This window comes from Lissotriton helveticus, chromosome 9, assembly GCF_964261635.1.
Source record: "Lissotriton helveticus chromosome 9, aLisHel1.1, whole genome shotgun sequence".
Lineage (NCBI taxonomy): Eukaryota > Metazoa > Chordata > Amphibia > Caudata > Salamandridae > Lissotriton > Lissotriton helveticus.
In genome coordinates, this window is record NC_136070.1 from 927,446,467 (window position 1) to 927,466,124 (window position 19,658).

At 43.0% G+C, this 19,658-nt stretch overlaps 1 protein-coding gene across 1 annotated transcript in view; it reads right to left on the reverse strand.

Annotated features, from left to right (window-relative positions):
* Positions 1-19,658, reverse strand: part of LOC144782019 (delta-like protein C) — an 81,110-nt gene that overhangs the window by 26,421 nt on the left and 35,031 nt on the right. The window contains exons 3-4 of the mRNA XM_078661132.1: positions 6,319-6,376; positions 2,119-2,376 (exon numbers count right to left, since the gene is read on the reverse strand). Coding sequence (XP_078517258.1) covers positions 2,119-2,376; positions 6,319-6,376 — 316 coding nt within the window. The remainder of the gene's footprint in view (positions 1-2,118; positions 2,377-6,318; positions 6,377-19,658) is intronic.

Here is a 19,658-nt window from a genome sequence, read left to right on the forward strand (position 1 = left end):
CCCTCATCTTCCTCCCCATAGCTGTAGCTCTCGTGGGGATTCTCGTACTCCTCCTGGTCGTCGAACACCTCGACGTCCTGGTCTTGCTCGGTGACTTCGGCGACCTCTTCTTCTTCCTCCTCGACCGCCTCCAGCACTGGTGGCTTGGTCTTGTGAGGGATCGTGAAGGCCTTCATCCTTGCGTCGAAATCTTTTTTCCGCTGCATGAAGTTCTCCATTTCTGCCTCGAGGCGCCTTCTTTTCTTTTCCATCTCGGCCGCGTGTTCCGCGTCGGATGGTTCCGCCGCTCTCTTCGACGGATGGCTCGTCGCCGTGCCTCTCGGAGTCGAAGTTTTCGACGTCGAACCGGATATCGGGTCTCTGGTCGTCGTCGACAGTTTCGGGTCTTTCTCCCTCGTCGATCGATCCTTTTCGGGGACGATTTTCGACGTCTTCTGCTGATCAGCAGCTCTCGGCGCCGGGGACTCCTTCTCTGAGGATCCGCTGGGCCTGGGAGTAGTCGCGGACGCCGCCTTTTTTGGCGTCGGCGCTTTCGGGGTCTTGCCCTCGATTTTTCGAGACTCAGAGTCTCTCGGGTTCTTGGGGGCCGAAGAGTCTCCTACCTTGTCAGAAGTCTTCGTGTAATCGGTCTCTACGACCGTGTAGCTGTCGTCTTCGGCGGCAGCGTTGTCTTCTTCCTCGGAGGACATCCCCAGCTCGTAGAGCGACGGGGTCGGGGCCTTCCCCTGCAGGGCGGCGTGTGCTACCCTCTGCCTCTCTCTCACACGAAGGGTCTTCGGGGTGAAGGCGGAACAGGCGTTGCAGTCTCCGCTTTCGTGGTCCACCGGTAGGCAAAGGTTGCATACCGGGTGCTGGTCCTTCTGCGCGTACTTGTGGTGGCAGTTACGGCAGAACTTGAACGGCGTGTTGTCCATCCTCGAGCGTCCAGGGCCTCTCTGGTCGCGTGTTCGTCGACGGTCGTCGAAGATCTGGATGGAAAACGCCTTATCTTTGCTTGTCTTTCGTCGGTGAAGTCCCCTGGAGTCTTCAGATGACTTCTCCTCGTCTTTTCTGTATTTTCTTTCTTCTTTCTCCAAAAATGTCTGGAGCCCAAACGGGAACGATCCAGACCCGACCGCGGAAAAAAAGAATCTGAAGATGGCGCCCAAGAGTGGGAGCTTCCGCAGGAAGCATGCCGACGTCACCGGAAATACACCCAAAGGGGGTGTGACGCCGACGCCCACCTGGGCAAAGAGAAAAAAAAAAAAAAAAACAAAGAAAAGACTACGAATCCGGACCCAACCACAAGACCGCGGAATAATGCACAGCATAGTGAATCCAGAAAGATTCACGCTGCAAAACCTAAGCTCGGAAGACTCAAATGCAACCTCTTGACCTCGGATCACGACTCCTGAATTTATAGGTAGTGCAAATATGCTCTTGCGCTAAATGTGAATCATCAATGGTGATGTGGTCTAAGAGTCTAGACTCTGATAGGGGCTTCAATCAAGGTCTAACTAAACGTGTGCTTAGATAAACATTAGTTGTTTTGCTCTTGAACCAACCAGTAGTGTTCTTGGTTCATTCTGAAAATTGATTTTGATGGCCTGAAAACGTGTATGGAAGAAAGGTCATACTAAAGGTCATATTGAGCACAGTTAAAATGAATTGTAAAATGAATTGTAATCACTGTGCATTAAATCACCAGTGGAATAGCTGGTACATTGTAGCTATTGAGGGGTGGGATTTAAGGATAGGGCGAAGAGTGCGACTAGCCCTGGATCTGTGCATGCAGCCCTGATCAGAGTGGCGCAGTCTCTGTCTCAAAATGTTCTCTAAAGTGTCAGGAGAAGGGAGCATTAAGTGAGTAGGCAATAATGGTCAGACAGTGAGTTTACTTTCAGGCGATACAGACAAGCTCTTGGTCACAGTGGTAAAAAGGCTGGGGATATCTCACTACCAGTAGTGTGAATGCTAAGGGCGATTGGTGTTCTTTGTATTTTCCACTAAATTGTCAGAACATAATTCATGGATTTGTCTGTAATTAAGTGCCTAAACTACTTTCTTGGCCAGGTACACTAGTTAACACATTACAGCATGCCGGGGATGCAAATAATAAGCACAGTGATCCACACTCACGTTCAGAGCAGTATTCGCCCCTCCAGCCAGCCAAGCATAGGCGGTTTCCTTCTTCGTCACAGCTGTAGTGGCCAAAAGTGTCATCCCGGGGACGGCAGTAGTCAGAACAGCTGTCTCCATAGTAGTGTTCATCACACAACACGTGGTAAGAATAGCGCAACTCGCTCTGCTCCCCAAGATGCACATCCTGTGACCAGTCCTCACCCACAGCCAAGCGCCGCCGAGTGGCCAAGCGGCTGAGCAAGTTATCACTGTTTTCTGAAGGTGAGAGGAAATGAGATTCAGGTCAGACATGCACCTCTGAACCTCTCAAGATGACGGCCCTTCATTTACACTTTACCTGCTAGCATGCAACCACAAAAGTGGAGCACATGCCCATTTAAACATTCAGCAGCCAATAAATTAGATACAAAAAGTTGGGCATGGATCCCTTTTTCATAAAATCTTTTGTGTGATCAAGCAAGTAGGTCAGGATCCCCGTTTTTAACATCTCTTCTGCTGAGGGTCCAATAAAAAATGGCAATGACCTCTCTTCCAACACTCTGCCTATTGTGCGACTCAACCTGTAGGGGTTGGGTGTCAATTATAGTATTTCCCCTACGTTTTGTCTAACCCAATAAATAAAGCATGGTTTTCTCTCCTAAACCCTTATATGCCTATTGTATGACCCAAAAGACCAGGCTTGACTCCTTGTTCTAAGCACCCCCGTCTATCCCATGAACTAACAAATAAGACAATCCCAGTCATTCTATCTGAAGCAGTCATGGCTCAGAACAGTTGAGGCAAGACTACAGCTTCTGCAATTCTGTGTGCGATAAAAAAGTGTGATCAGGCAACTCCAACCACCCAGCATATTTCCTCAAAAACTCTTTACAAACTGCCCGGTAATATTGTCCATACAGAATGACCGTATTCTGTAGGAAAACTGTTGGGAAAAACCCTATGGTGCTCCAAAAGTTTCCTAAGGAGAAAAAAAATACAGATTTCAATAAGTATTTTTATGTTCACATAAAACAATTTTGAAAGTTATGAGCATTTATGAACATCCATTTCTAAGAGGAAAATCTGAAAAAAATCTAAACTCAAAACCACTAAAAAAAGTATCCATACATGGTTATAAAACTGAAAAAAATGTTTACATATCTGACTCAACTTTGTTGTCTGAGTGATGGATGCTGAGCAAATAATTACTCCTGGGAGTTTCAATGTGTCTACCTACAGGATGCTGGGAAGGAGATAGGTGTCACACATGGTCCGTTCCTGGACTGAGGACAGCTTACATTAACTATAGCTAGTTTTCTGTTATTATTTAAGAATCTACTTTTTCGGTTATTTGCTTAACCTATGGCTCGCATTGATGACCTTTATTAGAAAAAAGGGGACCCCTATATACTTCTCTTTCACTTGCTATACATAGGGAAAAGGTACGTTAGGAACAGTCTATAGCTAAGTGACAGAAACACGCAACAGTGACGTGGTTACATATAATTAATAGTAACCCTCTATCTAATATAATCCATCTGTATAGAGTTCAAAACACCAATATATACTTCAAATATAGTTTTATTTGTCTTTAATGTACGTATCCATTGTATTTTTAGAAACCAGTGCAAATATATCCTTTTTTCTTTTTGCTTTCAGATATTTTGATAATTTTTATATAGAAATATTTTTAATTTCTTTTCAACCATATATTAAAATCTTGCTAAAAAAACAGACAATAAACAGGTATCAGAATGTACAAATGTTGAAGGCAAAGCGGTAGATGATACTGTCATCTACCGCTTTGCCTTCAACATTTGGTTGAAAAGAAATTAAAAATATTTCTATATAAAAATTATCAAAATATCTGAAAGAAAAAAGAAAAAAAGGATATATTTGCACTGGTTTATAAAAATACAATGGATACGTACATTAAAGACAAATAAAACTATATTTGAAGTATCTATTGGTGTTTTGAACTCTATACAGATGGATTATATTAGATAGAGGGTTACTATTAATTATATGTAACCACGTAACTGTTGCGTGTTTCTGTCAGTTGGCATTGATGACCTTCTCATGGAGAATTAGTTGGGATCAGACATATGGGTTTTATCATTGTCCGCAACAGCGGCTCTGTGTATTTCTTCTATCAGATGAGAGTAAAACTTTAGCCTCTGCAGAAGATGTCATAGCTATTGACCCTATCAGTGGGTATAGCTATTCCATGGCAGTACCAGATCAGTGGGTGAAAATACTGTCATAGAATGATTCAAATCTTTCGCAATTTTGGGAAAGGAATATCTGATAGAACACTCTCCTTGTTAACTCTTCTCATACCATATCCAGAGAAAAATGCAATGGTTTTGCTGTATATTTGATTTTGATAGGGCTGAGAACTTGAAGCACCCGCTACCAAACAGCGATCATGATTGTGAGGCAGCGTCCCCTCCTGCCTTTGGCAGTCTTCCAAGTCTGCTTATAAAGAGAGGAGTGGGGAGAGGAGTTGGCCTAACGGCTAGGGCGCTCGACCTCGGACCTGGGGATCTGGGTTCGAGTCTCGGTAACGACGCCAAAAACCTCCTGTGATTTTGGGCAAATCACTTAATCTCCTCGTGCCTAAAATGAATGTGTGTCTGTCCTCTTGTAACGTAACTGGTGCTATGTAAAGCGCTCTGATACCCGATTCAGTTCGGGTCTAATTCGCGCTATATAAAAAACTCTGCAAAGGCAGCAGAACCTCAGTCTAGCCATGAATGGAAAAGCTTGAGCATTCAGTTTCCACCAAAAAGCACCTCGTATTTGCAGTGCAATAATACTGTGATAAGTGAAATAGTAAAGTGATTCCACTGAAGGACCCAATGGAAGGGAACATTGAGCTTCTGCACCAATTTTCACGTCATCTAGTAATTAATGGGTATTTTCCAAGGACAAATCCTTTAAGCTTGACCTAGAAGTTTGACACTTGGAAAATACTGCTGCATTAACACATGCAACAATGCCGGAGAACTCTTAATTCTGATTTCGATGGAAACACCTGTTCCGCCCCCACACATCAACTTTGTGTGACACTCCTATTGACTGGGTGGATCAGCACAGAGTAACTCCTTGTGAGATGGTGTTTAAACAAAGAACGCCCATCATTGCTTCAGAGTGTCCACAATTGACTACGTGTGCCAACTAGCAGTGTCCCTCAATGGTGCGGCATGCCAACAGGGGGTGCAAAGAGTGCCCACCAATGGTTGTAGCCTCAACACAAAATAGCCAGAAGTTATCTTGTAAACCAAATGTGCCAATCATAAGTTAAGTGTTCCAAAAAAAGAGCATTGGGTGTGTCAACAAAGAGTACCCCAACAGAGTCTGTTTGTGTTAACAAAGGGTACTCAACTAATATACCAATAAAAATTGTTCATCGATAGTTGGGTCCCCTGCTGTGTCCATCAGTGGTTGAATGTACCAACAGTGAGTGCCCATCAGCAGTTGAGTGTACCAACAATGAATAATCATTAGTGGTTATGTAGTCAACAAAGAGCCAGCTGGGCATTGTTCTAACAAAAGGACCTGTTTGTGCTGACGGCGCCAATGGTGGTCACGTATGATATCAAAGAATGTCAGTCGGTGTCTAAATGTGCCAACAAAAAAGATGTAATTTAAGGTGGGTGTGAAATATTTCGCTTCTGTCATACGACTGCATGAGAATCACCCATTAGTTAGAAGTGACAACATGACTTGGTACAATGTCTGGAAACATGAGCATGCAGACTGTACTCAAGAGTTGCAAGTGGAAATATATCATGTTCTCCCAAGGCAAGAAATTTCTGCACTCCAGACATTTTCTAGGTGTAACACCGACGGCCACACAACCCTGCTATATATACTGAGTCGTAGGCAAAAAAAAATCTTACTAGATGTTCTTTTACGGCTGAGTGATGGCTACTTCGGTGGCACATGTCAGATTGATTGATGCCACCAGGCCCAGTGACTATGGCTATGTCTAATAAAATCGAGAGGGCAACTGCACCAATTGTGTCAAAATAAAAATATGCCCAGAGTTCTGACAGTGCGTAGATGTATCTAAACAGAGCTCATCCTACTGCCACCAAGCTTAAGCACCCATATTACTGTGATATGGTTAGTATTTGGACAGTGTTCCTCATACCTACATGTGTCTACAAACAAAGTCCCCTGTGGGATTCTGAGTAACCTGAAGTCACTTACCAGTAGATGCCTCAGCATTGTTTGTGTTCCAGGACTCAATGATGAGGGAAAAAGTACCCTGAAATACACAAAGGCTTATAATTAAGGATCATGCAATCTGAAATACACAGCATCACTCCTTGCCCCATAATGTGCAAATATATCCCAGCACTTTGTATGTGTTGTAACAAAGTAGTTTGTCAACTCTGTTAAAGAGCTGCGTTACTTACCAGAGCACCAGGAATTATTTTTATCAAATAGAATTACATTAATAACTAAAAGGCGTGGACTCAAAGCCATGCGACAGACCTGGCATTTTCTGTCAGCTTATCACATTCTGTGCACATCTTTTCTTTCTTTTTTTTAAACATCTTTTTATTGAAATAAACAATTCCATCATAAGACACATCTTGGAGCAGTGAAAGTGCGGTAGTGCTTACATTATAAAACTATGGCAAAGCATTAGGCGGCGGGTACAATAACGGTCTACCTCCAAGCCAGGGGGTTCGCCATCCCAACCTCACCTCCCTGCCCTTCCTCTTCCCTCCGAGCCCTCCCCCCTCCCGCCCCCCCCCTCACCCCTATTTAATGTGCAAAGCGTATCAGAAGCCAGGGCCCTTCGCCTCCCAGGGGAGGAAGTGCCAAATGCCTGTCGTGTGCGATGTTTAGCAAGGGGAGTTCCTACTGCGTGCCGACGGGGTGCCCGACCAGTCCCCTTTGTGCCTCCTCCATGCCTGCCAGATCTTTCCCCACTTTTTGGGGCAACCCCGACTATTGTAGATGACTTTCTCCGCCCTCTGGCACCAAGTCACTCCCCCAGAGACGTGCAATGTTCCGTTTTGCCACCATGCTTGTGAAAGCCAACCATATCTTATCTCCCTTGGGCCATGTTACCACTCCCGTGACCCCCAGAATGTGCCACCTAGCCAGCCTCCAACGGGACCTCCGCCCCCACCACCTCTTCCATTATATCCTTTAGTCTAACCCAATGTGGCCGATTTTTGGGGCAGTCCCAAAGAATGTGGAAGAACGTGCCCTCGTCCCCACACCCTCTCAAGCAAAAGTGTAAACTTTTCTTTCTTAATAAGCCCAGACCCATTCTTAGATAGATCTCATCTTCTCTTCAGCTTTTATCAATAAGCTGTATCCAACAAATAGAATCCAGAAGGGCAACTGTGTACGGCAAAAGATTGGTTAACTGAAGAACCTGATTGAATGAAGAACCCTGTGGGACTATGGTGCTTATGTCACTGATTTGGCCAACTCGTTGGGCAAAGAATAACTAATAGATGAACAGGTGGGAGATGGCAGCATCGCAGTAGTAATCTAGGTAGGGTACGTTTCTGATCGATACGGCAATTCGGCATCAAGAATGTATGGTCTATAGAGAGCAGAAAGAGTAGACCAATGTGGCAATGAGAAGAATTGTATGGGTGACTGCAATGTCTACAGAAAAGAAAGGCGCTTGTTGTATTGTGCAACAGTGTTCCTAGTCAGTCAGGGGTCAATAGCTGATAAAGGAACTCAAAGCTTTGCTGAAGAACCACAAGTGATTAACATCATGGGGAGAATCCTATCTGTTCAATCTTCATTTTCATAGCTAGGCTACTGAACATCGTTTAGCCGGATATTAATTAACAAGTCTAAAGAATACTTCTTAAAGATCATTTATAAGATAAAAATAAGCATGAAAAGCTGTAAAGCAGACGTAATGTGTAACAATTTCTCTTCGAACTCTATTGGGAGCTGTTATATCTTTATGATTATTTCTATGAAGCCTTTGGTCACCACAACCCTGTTGTTCATGAGCCGAGTGCTCATATCTTAAAAAGATTCCTGATTCAGGCATAACAGAATCCAAGGACACATACTTCCCTGTTAGTATTATAAAATGACGAATACCAGGTAGTGGGAAAGGGCTGAAGGGGTCAAGGTGAGCGATCAGAGGGAAACATGGACGTTCAATGCTAAAATCATCTTAAAGTTTCTTAGAGAAAAGCAAAAAAAGTGTATGAAAACCATAGGAAGTCCATGGGATACATGATGCAAATTAACATGGAGAAAATATTTTAAATGAAAGTCGACTATGAACTTTGTTGATTGCTGTCACAAGCCTATCTCATTGTCTGAAATGAATCCTGGCATATGCTTTCTTACTCTTAATGTGGAGATTATATAACCTCCCTGTACGAAAATCATAATAATATATTAAGAAACTTGTCGGAATCGTAAGAGAAATAGCATAAGGCGTAGTGAATAACATTTCCCCGTTTGCGAAATTTCTTCTTACAGTTGAGGAAGCACATTGAGAACACTTGGAATTGCTCTAAATTGCCAACAGTTCTATCTGTCGATATCTATTCATTGAGTGAAAGGTCACAAATCCCACCACAGTGGATCGTGGTGAAACTCACTATGAATATCTGCAGCCCCTTTGTATTTTCCAGTAAGACTGCATGTGACAAGGGATATATGAAAAATAATATACAGCATTTGGGCGATAAATAGCTACTTTCAGTGGCTGTAAAGGTCTACAAGACCATCAATTACCAGAAATAACCTGTGTGTCATATTACTTACTGTATGCGGGGGGATTAGTTAACAAAGTCAGACTTCGAGCAGAAGATACACGCCTCGTGCCTGTATCAATACTTTTGAAGCATTATCATTAACGTAATTGATGAACAGAAGACAATCACAAAAAGAATGGAAGCTCTGTGTTTTGCCCAGTTGGGTCTGCGAAGTCGGCTACCACAGTGCCATGGTTCTGTGATGAAGATCTGTCCCCATAAGTAATTATGAATATGTAGGACACCCAGAATATGTGACTCTTTCTTTGCTAGAAAGAGTCACAGTGAAAAGGAATCATTGGAAAATCTCTCCATTTCAAACCAAACAAACAAATTATTGTTTGCTGGGTTAGTACTTCTACCTGACGTGCACATATTTTGAAAAACCGACGAGGCAAACAAATGCCATTTCCAGGGTCGATTTCACTGGGAATATAGTTAATAAGAACTGGGTCTGCTCCCAGAAGGCTGCACTTTTCTCCAGACTTGGCAAGTTCTAACTTTCACTAGAGTAAAGCTAAAATGATGCTGGAAAGATGGGAATTAACATATGAACCCGCAAATGATTATTAAAAAATGCCTATTGGCAAGTTTCTTAGGCCTTGCTTGAACTCTGCCTCAAGGGTTTATGCCGGCAATAGTTTCTCTGTCTGGCGCCATCACCACTGCTGCGGTCAATTCACACTTCCACTACTAACACTACCTCTATTGGAGTGTAACAGGGATGATCTTCATTCTCAACCATTATTGAGCTACAGGCCCACATGTCGCCATTGCCCACACAGCTTCTGTAACCTGCTTCCTCTCTCCCTAGTGACAGCAAGCGAGGAAAGGCCTCCATGTCATAGGGGAAATTAACAAACACATGTGGGACATTTCAGCTTAAGATATTGGGCACTTTAACTGATGGGGTTGATTGTGTTTGCTTCACCAGCAGGAGCAGGCCATTCGGGCTGGGCTGCTCTTCTTGGATGAGTTAGTAAGTGAGCCATATTTGCACACTTTGCTCGGCTTGTCATGCTGAAAAATGCAGCAGTACCGTTACTTTTTGCATTCATTGAGGGCATACTCATTTCCCATAGATTTCAGTCCACCTAGGAAGGGTATATATTTTTAATTCGAAAATCTTAAAAATAGCTAATGGAATTAGTCTGTGAACCTAGCTTGGTGGGTACCGAATGAACCCAATACTTGCACAACCTTCAGGGGATGGGTTAGAATGGGCAAGACTCCAAGTACCACCAGGTCGAAGTGGATAATAGGCCACCGGATAAAAACTGTGTGATATCTTTCACTAAAGATTACAGGTAATATTCTTCCAAGTCTGCTATACTCTCCTCAAAGACAGTGCATGCTTTTATGCAGACATTTTCTGGGCTGGGACACCTATCAAAGGTTCTTGCTAATCTGTTGCTCACTGCTTACAATTCACTTAGTCAAGAAAGATAGGCAAGTTTTCAGTATCTGTGCTCCACTAGAGTCAGGGACCTGCAGAACCACAAAAACATGACCATATTCTGACTGTTCATCCCACACTATCAACATCACATGCTTTACTAACCGCTTACCACCTAGTACCTGTATTTCACCCTACACTCACTGCCCAACAACCTGTACAGGCACTTCATTGCACACTACTGATGTTCCATCTGACACAAAGTACTGAGGCTTCACTACACTTTCAATACTGATTTGTCAATAGCTAAGGAGGCTTAAACCCACATCTAAAAAAGTCACACTGCTGCACACCCATTAAGGCATTTTCAACCCACACTAAGCCCTGTCCTTATACTTAACCTATGCTGCATACACAAAAGGCTGGCTGCATCTCAACTAACAGACAAGAGAACTAGGGGTCTTTGTTGTCACGTTAATAAAATCCCATAGGCTAAAAGCCATAAACTACGCGGATGACACCCAGCTCATCCTCTCTTGGGAGGGGGAAGAATCGATCCCTCTAGAATCGTTTCACGACTGCCTGAGAGACACAGCTGGTTGGCTGCACAAAAACTCCCTGCAATTTAACTCCTCCAAAACCGAGGTTCTGTTTTGCGCTGGAAGCCGGATTCCTCGCCTGTTCCCTACCGAATTTTGGCCCCCGGAAGCCCCGGAAAAACCACAGCCGGTCACCACTGTCCGCAACCTGGGTGTCATGATGGACAACAAGCTTAGCATGGAAACTCAGGTTGCGAAAACAGTGTCCACCTGCTCGGCCTTATTGCGCTCTTTACGCAAGATCATGCCACTCCTCCCCGCACAGGCCCGAGCGTTAATAGTCAGGTGTACTATTCTTAGTCGCCTTGACTATTGCAACGCATTGCTGCTCGAGTCCCCAGCTGTACTGTTAGACCGACTCCAAAGGGTTCAGACGTCCGCCGCCAAATTAGCCCTTGGCTGGACCAGGAGATCCTCGGCCACAGCAGCCTTAGCCGAGCTGCACTGGCTCCCTCTGAAACAGCGAGTGGCTTTCAAAGCACTCTGTCTTGTTTTTAAAGCACTGCACGGAGTCGGGCCCAGATCCTTGCAAGGTATGTTCACTTGGTACATCCCTACCAGATCTCTCCGCTCAGCCTCAGCCTGCCTTGTCACAGTACCAAGATTCAACAAGGTCAGGACTGGGGGAAGATCCTTCAGAGTTGCAGCTGCAAAACTATGGAATAGACTGCCCCTTGACATTCGCCAAACATCGCAACTCCTTCCTTTCAGAAAGCGTATCAAAACCTGGCTCTTCCCTTAACTACTTACTCTGACTACCCGCTCTCAGTTTCCCACTACTTTCCACCTGAGGAGTAATTTTCTTCCAGCGCCAGGATACCTGCAAGGTGACAGCCGCGCTATATAAATGTTTTAAATAAATAAATAAATAAATAAAATAATTAGGTGCAATAAATCCTAATCCAATTGCAAACGTAGTCAATATAATAGTGGATAACAGATCAGGCCTCCCCCCTGACTTAGCGCCTACACACCGAGGCAACGACTGACAGATCGTGGCCTCCGTTATCCTGAGCAGGGCCCAGGAGAGGTGAGGCTTTACCCCTGGATAATCTGGGTGTGAGACCACTCCAGGTTTGATACGGAGCAAGTTGATTATGGACTAATATGTCCATCTATATCCTTTTTGATTCACTTAATATTTTGCTTAGTTTTTTCATATTCACTTTGCGGTAGCAAATCTTTGGGAGCGGAGGCCCTGAGGAGGGCCTGTGGAACCTCGTTTCCGAGTGGCTGAAACATGTTGGCCCCTTTTTTGAGATAGTCGATATTTGTTTATGACTGTCCCGTTATTTGCACTGTTCTTGTTTTTAATTAGAGGGTGAAACAACCATTTAAATAAAATATATTGATTTTCGTTTTCTCCACTCTATTTTAACATCACCACTTTATTACTTTGTTTGCACTGCACATATTCCCATACTTTGTTATCTAACTCATGGTCAACATGGTGTGTGTGGGTTTGACTCACTGAGAACTTTCTAGCGATTGGATGTGGATACGGTCCCAATGATTTAGGGACAGACCCTCCCCCCCCCAGTTGTTTTGGATGACCAGATGAGGATATAGATCTAAAAGAGATTTTTGATGGGAATCCTTGATTATGATCCTTGAGTCTCACTGACAACCACTTGTGATCCTGTTTTGGTGGCATAAGTATGTACCCCTGATTTATACAGATCATATCGTGATCTGTTATCCACTATTATATTGACTACGTTTGCAATTGGATTAGGATTTATTGCACCTAATTACCGCAACAAAGACCCCTAGTTCTCTGTCTGTTGTTTAACGTATTATGTAGGGGATGTGAATTATGGCAGGTCTTTAAATATCCCTCGGACCCTTCTATTTCTCGGTGGTGTTATTTTATTTTATTTTTTGCATCTCAACTAAATCAAGATCCGTTTCTCTATGCTAAAATGTGTCTCCCCGTTATCCCCAACCATATTGTTGCGAAAGGAAACTGCTTCACAAAGCTCTGAAGAAAAAAAGCAATGCACAGGACATCCTTGCACTCTTAACCCATCCTACCATCCACGCCTTCTGCTCTTGTCAAAACCGTGAGCTTGGTATCTTGGGACTTGTTTGGGGATATTGCTGAACTACCATGAACAATTTTGCTTTCTGAGTAGGAAAGGGATGCAGCGGGGGATCGTTTAAGGGTGTGAGATTCAGAGGAAACTGTCTGCTAAGCTGTGCATCATTGGGCCTTCATCACCTGCCAGTGAAACAGTGATATGACAAACTGCTCTCTCTTTCGCATCGGTATCACTCCAGAATCTCTGCCAGAAGATGACAGACATTCAGCAAAAAGAGTACGTATTCCAGTGGCGCAGGTGTCCTAATATATGATAAGCAACAACTGTGGGTTCATGGTAAGGGGCAAGACAGAAGCAATGGTGAGGAAGCCGCAGACCCAGTTCTTTTCAGGAGAGTCATCATGGCATACATTGGTACAAGTAGTTTGTCTCTGGACAAAAGGACTAGGTCAACTAACATTCCATCATTCATAAACAATAACTGGGTCAAACAAGGTTTTGTATTTATATTAACAAGTAGAGGCACTGGTTTTTAAAGACCGAGAAGGGGCTTGAATCGGCACACCGTGTGTCCAAATAGCACACAAAGATTCTTGAGACCTTCCTCTGTGATATTTGTTTACTGCATTCATGGTTCTGATCCTATACGTTATGTTATGTTATGTTACTGTAGTTTTATATAGCGCAAATCACCACTGGTCTCTAAGCGCTTTTTCAAAAAGAAAGGAACACAAAACATAGCTATCGGTGACACGCCCCCCGCACCCAGTTGGCAATTTACGTTAGAGATGTCTTCGTTTTAAACAGATGAGTTTTTAACGCCTTTCTAAAGGGTAGCAGCATTGGCTCCCCTTGCAAAGTTGCCGGAAGCTCGTGGTACGAGTTAATTAGGCGGTTTAACTTGACTGCCGTTTAAAATTCCAGCGTCCTGATAGAGCTGAAAGTTTATTTGGATATCAGAAAAATACTGAATTTATTGGTTCTACTTCTGTACAGCGGGGTTGCACCAAGGAGAAGGGGAACCGTGCTTTGGACAGTTTCATTTTGTAGTACTAGCTTTAATTCAGAGTCTTACCTCTCTATACCTTCTGTTACTCAGCCAAGCATGCCGCTATATTGTCATCAGGAAACTATTCACCACTAAGCAGTGAAGCTACTCTTCATCTACACTTTTCAGAAAGTTTTCACCCTGCTCAAATGTTCAGTGACTATAATGCTATTAATTACAACCCAAAACCTCTTATCAGGAAGCAAGGATTGTTCCCAAATTCCAGGGGACCGCAATTCAGGCAAAGATTACATTAATACTCGTTTTGTCAAAGGATGCTCTTGGACAGTTACAGGTAATGTAACGCTTCTCCTGCGGAAGGTGGTATTGACCCCCATAGAAACCAGTACTTTACATTCTACCTTGCCCACCTCTATCCATGATATCTCACTGGCTATCCAATACCTGGAGTCTACCAGAAATCTTGCTAATCACCACTAAGTACACCTTTAAATATTCATCCTGGAGGGTAGTGGTAGTATCTTTGAAGGGATACTTTTCTAATCATTTGCTTATGGGAGCCATCTGTAAAACATTCCTACTTTGCAAACCACCTACAGGGTCATGCCACATTATCTTCCTTAGCCTTACTACCGCTGACTCACCAATGCTTGCATGAGTATCTCTGCCAAAAACTAACATGTCGGCGCCTGTCCACGGCTGGACTACGCTCTATACCAGGACCCCTGGCCCTTTTATCATCTCTGCATACACAAGGGAAGCCCTTCTTGAATTGCGCAATGACGGTAAGCTTGCTTCCTGTAATATTCACGATTTTTATAGTGAACCAGGCACTTACCAATGTTTTACCTGTAACTTTGCTTTTAATAAAGATACTTCCCTGCTGTTTTGGAAAAAAACGCACCTCGTTTTTCCCTTGCCATGAAAAGTGAGCTGAAAGGTACTCCGCAGGTGATTTCATGTGCCCTATTAGATACCTGATTCCTAAGCAAGAACAAGTATGAGCTTGCTGATTTTTTAGAACATTGTATTTGTGACGGAGACTGACACCACTTCAGGGTCTGACTTTAAAATTTCCATCCATGAGGGTTTTAATTTTGAAGGAGTTGACTGACAAGGAAAGAGACGTGGTGGCATTGCGATAGTGTATAGCAAATTCATAAAGGTAGCCTTTCAGCCTACCACCCAGCTTGATTGTGAAGCCCTCATGTTCATTTGAAATGTAATAATACAGACTCTTTTCTAGGCCTTCTTATTTATCGCCCTCCTAACCCTAGGGGCAAATGTATTCAAACTGTGCAGAACTTCATGGAATCCTGCATTGATCTCCCATATCTCACTATTATGGGTGATAATAATTTCCATTTAGAGCTTCCTGACAATTCAGATACTGAAAATCTTGTAGACAGTCTTAATGGTTTTGATCTTATTCAGATCATAAATGTACCCACCTACCAGGCCAATCATACGCTAGATGAAGTATTTACTACCAATCCTGGACTAAGTGTAGAAAAAGTCCTGCCTCTATTATGGACAGATCATAAGGCCCTTTTTCTTACACTTAAAGTTCCCTCTACTAATGGTTCAAGTCCCAACTTTACCAGTACGTTTAAAATCCGCACTTGGAAAAACTATAATTCTGGGGAACAAAATGACATTCTTTCAAGCTCTGGTCCTGCTTTAGACAAAAATGTTGTAACTGCAGCTGCCAGTTATGCTAGCTGGTTAGAATCTGAAGTGTCCTTGCTAATCCCTGAAAAAACAATAACTAGTCACAGGAATAGTTTTTCAGCCCTCTGGTACTCACAATAACTAAAAGAATTCAAAAGCAAATGTAGATATCAAGAGCGCAGGTGAAGGAAAGAATATCATTCTGAAGAAAAGATAAAGTATAAATCAATTCTTAATGAGTATAAAGCACTAATTATTGCAGCAAAATCTGAATACTTCACTGATAAAATAGGCTCGGCCAAAATCTCTACTAGAGAGCTATTTACAATAGTCAATTCTCTGTCTAACTTGAGTAACGGCAGCACTTTTAATCCTAATCAATCCTTCTGCAACAAATTGGTGGCGTATTTTCAAGCCAATGTGAATCTTATTTTTCAGCATTTCACCTCCAGTTTTAATACCTCTTGTGCTGATGGACATAGCTCCACCTCCAATGTGGCAGATATTCAAGAAACCAATACTGGTACTGATCAGTAGGTTTGATAAATGTATCCATCCCTCTGTGGAGAAAGTAATCAATCTTATTAACTCCACAAAGTTGGTGACTCCTTCTGACCCTTGCCCTCCTCATGTTTTACATAAGGTTACCAGGACAGTGTCTGTCTATCTTACGAACCTACTAAATACAATTTTGACTGCAGTACAGTTTCCCGTTCTCTGGAAGAAAGCCTCAATACTCCCATTGGTAAAAAAGCCCTCATTAGAACGCCAGAATGTGAAAAGCTATAGACCTATATCTAGCCTCCCCATGCTATCTTATGTGCTGGAAAGGGCTTTAAATGAGGAAATTCTATTTTTTGGATTAAAATCTTCTTGATTCCTCGTAGTAATGGCTTTAGAGCAAATCACTGTATGGGGTCGACCCTATTGACAGTCACTGAAGAAAAAAGAATGGTGGTTGCCTAAGGCAGGAAGGAGGCGTTGATTTTATTAAATCTATCCACCGATTTCCACACGGTTAAACCACTCACTTCTTATCCACCATCTCGAGATGTTCGGCTGCAGGAACTCCGCGCTGCCCTTGCTGAGCTCGTTTTTGTGTGATACAGATGTGGGAACAGATGTCTCTTGGAGACTTCCTCTCGGATCCTTTTTCCCTTCAGTGTGGTGTGCCTCAGGGGTCCTCCCTTAGCCACACACTTTTTAAAACCTATGTCACCCGCTATCCAATTTTATCTGCAGCTACAGTTTTGCAGTAATCCCCTACGCAGATGACACACAAACTGTGGTGTTGATATCATCTGAAGCTGAAGGAATGGCTAAAAAGTTTCGCAATTGCATGGCTCACATCATGAGCTTGATGCAAAAAGAAACTATCTGAAATTGAACTCAGAAAAAACTGAGGTACCATTCTTTAGGAATGACTTCATGGTGGCCGTCCAATCTTGGTTCTCGTCTCTCCCTGGTCCAAAAGGCAAAACATCTGGTAGTCATATTTGACGCCAAACTGTGCTTTTCAGACCAAATAAATCTAACCGTCTACTCTTGTTTCTTCCTACTTAGGACTCTAAAGAAGGTTTTTCTTTCCATACCTTTAGAATTACCAAAAACTGTCACCACAAGGATGGATTATTGTAATGCCTTAAATATGGGTTCTCAGAAGAGTTTGGTGAAAAAAACTTTAATCTCTTTAAAATGCAGCTGCCAGGTTGCTTTTGAAAATTCCAAAATTTGCCTCTATTTCTCAATCTTTGCAGAGCCTGCACTAGTTGCCAGTTAGGGCTAGGAATTATTTCAAAGCTCTTCACCTGACAGGACCAGAATACTTTCCAAAAATATTTTTCTGGCACTCACCTAATCGTATGCATAGATCAAGTTCTGCTAGACTAGTGGCTTTTCCCAGAATAAATAAAGCGAGACGGGGCGTCAGGAGTTTTTCCTTTTGTGCTAGCAAACTTTGGAATACTCTGCCGTTAAACTTAAGCTCTCAACCAAATTTGTGGAAGTTCAGGAAACCGCTAAAAAACAGGCCTTTTCTCACAAATAGATAAATAATATTATTAACTGATTTAGGCTCTGGTAGGTTTTCTTTTTGGAATGCTAGCAGCAAGACAACCTTGGGTAATAGCATGCTATATACGTTTATTTACATCACATAGGAGCTCTTAGGAGTAGCTGAAGCTAGGTCCAGGAGCTCAAGTCCAGTAAAGCTCAGAGTTATCATCCTACCATCCATGACTGAACTTAAATCATTGGTTCCTAAAGAACTACCTAACTGACATTTAAGCTGTGGGATTCCATTGAACACCTTTTCACATGGAATATTGCCCTTTCCACTCAATCCTAGGGCTTCCCTTTAACACTCCATTCAGTGTAATTCTACACTTTGTACTAAAGCCTCCCATTTCACCTCTTGTCTAAAGAAGAGTCTTCATATAATCGACAACCCATGTCTTTGGGTTTTCTATACCACACAAATAAACTCTGATAGTTACCGATCATGCACATGGGGGTCCATGAAAAAGAGAGTGAGGCTTAGAAGAAACATCCTGGTGAAGGAGCGTTGGCATTAATGCTTTTCATAACCCATTGATGCTGCTTTACTTTAAACAAGAAGCAAGCTGTCTGTTTGGCGGCAAATGTTCCTCTTTTACACCCCACCCATTACTGTTTCCAACATGCACCACAAGTTGCTCCTCCACTCTTGCCTAAAGCCCAATAAAGCATTCCCTCCCAACACTAGAACTGACAACCCTTTTCCTCTACAACCAGTCCTGTCCCTTCTTCTCAAACCTAAAGATGTCCTTCCATCCCAAACCAAAGTAAACCAAATCCTTATAGTGCAAGCTTGTGATTGATCTGGATAGGGGTGTAAGGCTTACACTCAATGCTGCCCCTTCAACATACACTCAGTTTCTTCCCCTTTACTTGTAAATCCAGTGATGTTCCTTTAACCTGCATCTTTGGTGCCTATGAACTTGTAGTTTATGTTAACCACTTAACAACAAGTTTTTCCATCTGACCCCTAAGCCCAGATATCCAGCAACACCAAGCATCCAGAACATAGTGTCATGACTTTGCCACTCTTTTCCGATGACCCAGTCTAGCACTGACACTCATCTTTAACTGCTGGAAATAGATACTTACTCATCAGTTTGGCTACCCCACTTCCAAATATCTTTTTGTGTCTCTTTTTCCCAGCCTTAAATTTCCCTGCAAACCATGCAGCATCTACCATCTCTAGAGTGAACCCATTGTAGGACGGCATGCACATGCCAGCCAGCTGTGCCATAAACTCTTAGAAGGGGTGGTTACGTGAGAGTTATCACTGGGAGTGCAACTAAAATGAGGGAATGATGAGCATATTTTCTTTTCATTTTGAGTCAAAAACAGGAAAAAAAGTATAATGGAATTTCTTAAAGAACATCCAGACTGCGCATTGTTTTCATAATCATAGAAACATGCATCCAGCTGCATAAGACAGGAAGTCCGAGTTTGTTCTGGCCATACATGTGAAACCGTTTTTAACGCCCAGATCCCAAGGAATATACGAAGAAGAACAGATCCTGTGCACCCGCCAAGGAAGTAGGTGGTCCTGGTATCAGGACACGAAATAACGTGCAAAATGAAATGTACGTGAAAGTTCAAATAAACGTCAAGCACAAAGGTTCATATAGGTGAAGAATGTTTATAAGTCAATTGTTGGTCAATACAGAAAATAATAGCCAGCCGACTCGTGTTTCGTCACACCGTGAAGGAGATGGGACTCATCAGGGCTGAAAGGCTATAATGTAATCAAGATCGTGGTGGCGGTATCTAATTAAGAGCCAGCCACGTGTGTGTAACTGAAGGAATGAGTCGCTGAATACCCCGCTCCTCGAAGTGGGAATGGAAGTCAGAGACGGGTGCGTCCAGAACTTCCCGAGGTACCTAAGACGGAGAAAAACAACGCACCAGGTCCGTGCGTCCGAGCGGCGTGCGAGGTCCGGGTAGTGGATCCACTACCCGGAGCGGTGGGGGGTATTCATCGACTCATTCCTTCAGTTACACACTATTATTTTCTGTACTGACCAA